The sequence below is a fragment of the Aegilops tauschii genome, chromosome 2 (genome assembly GCF_002575655.3).
Source record: "Aegilops tauschii subsp. strangulata cultivar AL8/78 chromosome 2, Aet v6.0, whole genome shotgun sequence".
NCBI classification, from domain to species: domain Eukaryota; kingdom Viridiplantae; phylum Streptophyta; class Magnoliopsida; order Poales; family Poaceae; genus Aegilops; species Aegilops tauschii.
The window spans coordinates 1395870-1401923 of NC_053036.3; the positions used below are offsets into that span (position 1 = coordinate 1395870).

The following is a 6054-nucleotide window of genomic DNA, read 5'->3' on the forward strand; positions in this document are numbered from 1 at the left end:
AGGGCGCACGAGCCGTCCCGAACAGGTCAAGACGGATCCGACCGTTCCTCTGTTCCTCTCTCTCTCTCTATCTCTCTCTCTCTCTCTCTCTCTCTCTCTCTCTCTCTCTCTCTCTCTCTCTCTCCGCGCGCGCGCCTCCCTCTCCGACCTAGCCGATTGCGTTGGCGGCGGCGAAACCAGTCGATGGTGGCCATTCAACGGGTGGAGGTGGAAGGGGGGATGGAGACGGAGAGTACTCAGAGGTTGACAACTGGCTGGGGAGCGGTAGCTTCGCAACCCAACCGGCGCCGCCGCCGCAGCAGCGTACACCACAGGCTGCACCTCTGACGCAGGCTCCTACGCCACAAGCTGCACCACCGTCGCCTGAGGATTGCAGTTCTCGCTTGAGTACAGAGCGGTGAGGTCTCTTGCTGGCACTGTGCAGGCGGATCCGACCAACTCCCATCACTGGGCTTCTGCATTTGGAGGGGTGGAGTAAGTATATTTTTCTTCTCTTGATGATCTCCTTGAACAGTTTCTGCATTTCTGCTTGTTAGTTCAAAAAACAGAGCATAATTTAGTTAGTTTTTTGACCAAACCCTAATTTGATGCTGCTGTGATTCATCTTAGAACATGAACATGCATTGAATCAAAGTTGAGGAAACACTCTGTGGCATGTTTTGGATGCACTTGTATCATTTTGCACTGAAGGATTAGTTAGATTTAGTAGAATTGCATGGTGGATTCAGAGAAGCATTTGTTGGATTCAGATTCCTTACTGTACTTTATAGTTAGTGTGCACTGAATTTTGTAGCAAAAACACTTAGTTAGGCTTTTCAAATAACAATTATGTAATGCAGGCTGGATGATGAAATTTGGGAGGTGAGGCTGCATTTCCAGGGAAGAGATAACATGGAAAGGTGGTTCTCTGTTTCAGACATCACTTTTCTTAACTTGATAGCACTTACTGAAACTGAAGGCTATGGGTCAGATGACTACATGTACTGGGTAAAAGAACAAGGGATTGGAGAGGAAGGTTTATTGCTTCTGGACAGTCAAGATGCAATTGAAGAAATGATAGACCACTCTGATTTCACAGTGCTGAATATCATTGTGGCCAAGGCAAATGAAGATAGAGATGTTGAATGTAACAGGGCTCACTGAGGGAGTCCTGGACTAAGGGGTCCTCGGGCGTCCGGCCTATTATCAATGGGCCGGACTGATGGGCTGTGAAGACATGAAGGCCGAAGAATGTACCCGTATCCGGATAGGACTCCCCTTGGCGTGGAAGGCAAGCTTGGCGACCAACTATGAAGATTCCTTCTTATGTAACCGACTCTATGTAACCCTAGATCCCCCCGGTGTCTATATAAACCGGAGAGTGTAGTCCGGAAAGGATATACTCATTACCATAGTCATACAGGCTAGACTTCTAGGGTTTAGCCATTACGATCTCGTGGTAGATCAACTCTTGTAATACTCATATTCATCAAGATCAATCAAGCAGGAAGTAGGGTATTACCTCCATAGAGAGGGCCCGAACCTGGGTAAACATCGTGTCCCCCGTCTCCTGTAACCATCGACCTTAGACGCACAGTTCGGGACCCCCTACCCGAGATCCGCCGGTTTTGACACCGACACTCACAATGTTTGTGAAGAACAAATTCCAATAGGCAGTCCAGTGGGGGGGTCCTGGTTTTGTGTTAAGTCTGTCACAAGATGGAGTGGTCCACCCTCTTGAAGTTAATTTGAACACACAACAGAGTTGTAACTTGAACATTTCAGAAGCTCATGGTGGAGATGATGGACAGGCTGGTGGTGAAGAGGATGATGGACAGGCTGGTGGTGAAGAGGATGATGATATTGATAAATCATCCTCGGACTTTGAGATTGATAGGGGTGACTATAGAGGGATAACGATGTCTTACAAGGCTTGGAAGAGAGGTGAAGAAAATGTTGGAAATGAAGAATAAACAGATGGTGTAGAAGACAGACCATAGTTTGAAGGTGTCAGTGATGTTTCAGAGTTTTGGCAGGAGGAGAAAGAGGCTGACAGTGGAGAGGAGAGAGTGGTGGAAAAAGGCAGGCCTGAGAAACTGAAGCATGTGAGAAGAGCAGCAGCAAATCCAGGTCATACTTCCAGGGCTCACAGTCAGCCAGAGATCCCAAAGTTTCAAGATTTTGTACCTGAAGCTGATGAATACTGCTTCCCTGGTGATGTGGGAATTTCTGACTCAGATGGAGAGGCTTCAAGACTACTTTCTGGAAGGAAGAGAAGATTGAAGAGGAAGAAAGAGAGGAAATGGTATGACCCAAAGCTACCGGATGCACATGAGCAGCTGTGCAAGGACCTTTGCTTTACCAATGTGTATGAGTTTAGAAAGGCGGGAAATTTTCATGTTAGGACTTTGAGAAACTTTCGGTACCATAGGAATGAACCATCAAGGGTTATTGTTTGGTGCAAAGAGAGGAAGAATGGATGTGAATTTTTCATGACCGCATCCAAAGTAGCCCATGGAGATACATTCACAATCAAGAAGTGTCACATGGATCATAGTTGTGGAGCTTGTGGAGAGAGTAAAAAGGTTAATGAAGAATGGGTTGCAGAAGTTGTGGAGGACATAGTTAGATCAAATGTAAAGGCTGATGTAGAGACAGTTCTCAAACATACTAAGAAGAAGTTTGGGATGCATGTACCTAGGAGTTTGGCATATAGGGCAAGACTGATGGTTGTTGATGTTGTGCAAGGTGATCATAGAAAGCAATATCTGAGGTTGAGGGACTACCTACAATGTGTGCTTGACACAAACCCTGGAAGCGGGTGCATAGTGACAACTTTTGAGGATCCTTTGAACCCAGCCCCCACACCAAGTTTCACGGACATGTTCTACTGCCTCCAGGCATCAAAAGATGGATTTCTTGCTGGTTGTAGGCCTTTCATAGGTAAATATGAGTGATGTAATCCTGTTTGAAATCTAAGCAAGTTATGCAATTTGGCCCTAACTATCTATGTTTATGCAGGACTTGATGGTTGCTTCAACAAGTTATTCACAGGCCAGCAGATATTGGCAGCAACTGGAGAGATGGGAACAACAATGTGTTCCCAATTGCTTTTGAGGTGGTTGACAAAGAGGATGGGCCTAGCTGGGCCTGGTTTGTAAACCAACTTAGAGTCTGCATTGGCACCAGCAACCAGTTTGGGAACTACACCATCATGTCTAACAGACAGAAGGTATGTTCTCTGACTCTGTATTATTCTTATGCACATAGCCATGCTGCTATAGTTATCTTATTACTAGCTCATGTAATCAAACAACATGGCCTTCTTTAAAGCAATTAATGAAGTATTTCCTCAATCCCCAAAAGATATTGCCTTAGACACATATATGCCAACTTCCAGTCAGCTGGCTTTAGAGCAGAAGAACTTAAGAAATGGGTTGACAAAGCTAGCTATTCCTTCACTGAACATGGTCACAAAGAAGGAATGGCAGGTTTGAAAGCAGCATGTGAACCAGCCTACATGTGGTTGAATGGCATCCCTAAGGAGTGTTGGGCTAGATATGCAATGGATCATGTGTGCAAGACTGACTTGGTTGTGAAGAACCTTAGTGAGGTTTTCAACAAAATGATTCTAGATGTTAGGTCCAAACGAATTAAGACCATGTTTGAAGGGTTGAGGACCAAACTAATGGTTAAGTACCAGGGCATCAGAGAGAAAACAGAGAGCTGTAGGTGGGAAATAACCCCACATTACATGGAGAAGCTTGAAGAGAGCAAGAAGTGGGCTAAATATTGTGAAGCAAACATGGCTGGTCCCAATATCTGGCAAGTAAATAGTGGAGAGAACACATATTGTGTGAAGCTTGATGAAGGGGAGACACTCTTGCAGGAGATGGGACATGACTGGATCACCTTGCCAACATGCAATATCTGCAATGCAGAAGATAAAAGTTCACCCAGAAGATTATGTGCATCCATTCTTTAAGAAGCAAATGTATAAGACTGTATACCAGCACATCATCTACCCTGTCCCTGGTCCTGAATTCTGGCCCAACACCAACACACCTGACATAGAACCACCAGTTTTTAGGGAGAAGAAAGGCAAGAAGCAGACAGCTAGGAGAAAGGGTGAATTTGAAGTGCCAGCTCCAAACGATACATCAAGGATGGGCACAATAACATGCAGTAACTGTGGGAAGCAAGGCCACATGTGGACACTCTGTGAAGACAGGCTTAAGGCCAAGTTTATGACAAGGAAGAACAATCACCAGGTAACTAAGCCAATTCATCTTTGAAATTCTGCTCCAGCTTCAGGTCCTGCTCCATGCTACCTCTTGAAATGAGCACTGCGTTGGTTTTCCCTTGAAGAGGAAAGGATGATGCAGCAAAGTAGCGTAAGTATTTCCCTCAGTTTTTGAGAACCAAGGTATCAATCCAGTAGGAGGCCACGCACGAGTCCCTTGAACCTACAAAAACAAATAAATCCTCGCAACCAACGCAATAAAGGGGTTGTCAATCCCTTCACGGTCACTTACGAGAGTGAGATCTGATAGATATGATAAGATAATATTTTTGGTATTTTTATGATAAAGATGCAAAGTAAAGAGAGCAAAATAAAAACGGCGCCAGAAATAGCTTGTTGTCGGGAAATTAGTATGATGGAAAATAGACCCGGGGGCCATAGGTTTCACTAGTGGCTTCTCTCAAGAGCATAAGTATTACGGTGGGTGAACAAATTACTGTTGAGCAATTGACAGAATTGAGCATAGTCATGAGAATATCTAGGTATGATCATGTATATAGGCATCACGTCCGAGACAAGTAGACCGACTCCTGCCTGCATCTACTACTATTACTCTACACATCGACCGCTATCCAGCATGCATCTAGAGTATTAAGTTCAAAAGAACAGAGTAACGCTTTAAGCAAGATGACATGATGTAGAGGGATAAACTCATGCAATATGATATAAACCCCATCTTGTTATCCTCGATGGCAACAATACAATACGTGCCTTGCTGCCCCTACTGTCACTGGGAAAGGACACCGCAAGATTGAACCCAAAGCTAAGCACTTCTCCCATTGCAGGAAAGATCAATCTAGTAGGCCAAACCAAACTGATAATTCGAAGAGACTTGCAAAGATAACCAATCATACATAAAAGAATTCAGAGAAGATTCAAATATTGTTCATAGATAAACTTGATCATAAACCCACAATTCATCGGTCTCAACAAACACACCGCAAAAGAAGATTACATCGAATAGATCTCCACATGAGAGGGGGAGAACATTGTATTGAGATCCAAAAAGAGAGAAGAAGCCATCTAGCTAATAACTATGGACCCGAAGGTCTGAGGTAAACTACTCACACATCATCGGAGAGGCTATGGTGTTGATGTAGAAGCCCTCCGTGATTGATGCCCCCACCGGCGGAGCTCCGGAAAAGGCCCCAAGATGGGATCTCATGGGTACAGAAGGTTGCGGCGGTGGAATTAGGTTTTCGGCTCCGTATCTGGTAGTTTGGGGGTACGTAGGTATAAATAGGAGGAAGAAGTACGTCGGTGGAGCAACTTGGGGCCCACAAGGGTGGAGGGCGCGCCCAGGGGGGTAGGCGCGCCCCCTACCTCGTGCCTTCCTGGTTGATGTCTTGACGTAGGGTGCAAGTCCTCTGGATCACGTTCGTTCCGAAAATCACGTTCCCGAAGGTTTCATTCCGTTTGGACTCCGTTTGATATTCTTTTTCTGCGAAACTCTGTAATAGGCAAAAAACAGCAATTCTGGGTTGGGCCTCCGGTTAATAGGTTAGTCCCAAAAATAATATAAAAGTGTATAATAAAGCCCATTAATGTCCAAAACATAATATAATATAGCATGGAACAATCAAAAATTATAGATATGTTGGAGACGTATCAAGCATCCCCAAGCTTAATTCCTGCTCGTCCTCGAGTAGGTAAATGATAAAAACAGAATTTTTGATGTGGAATGCTACTCGGCGTAATTTCAATGTAATTCTCTTAATTGTGGTATGAATATTCAGGCCCGAAAGATTCAAGACAAAAGTTTAATATTGACA

At 44.5% G+C, this 6054-nt stretch overlaps 1 protein-coding gene across 1 annotated transcript; it reads left to right on the top strand.

Annotated features, from left to right (window-relative positions):
• The first annotated feature begins 891 nt into the window (after window positions 1–891).
• On the top strand, window positions 892–4274 carry LOC141041883 (uncharacterized). Its single transcript, XM_073509447.1, has 6 exons — window positions 892–1126; window positions 1768–1923; window positions 2005–2922; window positions 3063–3211; window positions 3380–3808; window positions 3921–4274. Exons 1-6 carry the CDS (start codon window positions 892–894, stop codon window positions 4272–4274), a joined length of 2241 nt encoding a protein of 746 aa, XP_073365548.1.
• Window positions 4275–6054: the final 1780 nt, after the last annotated feature.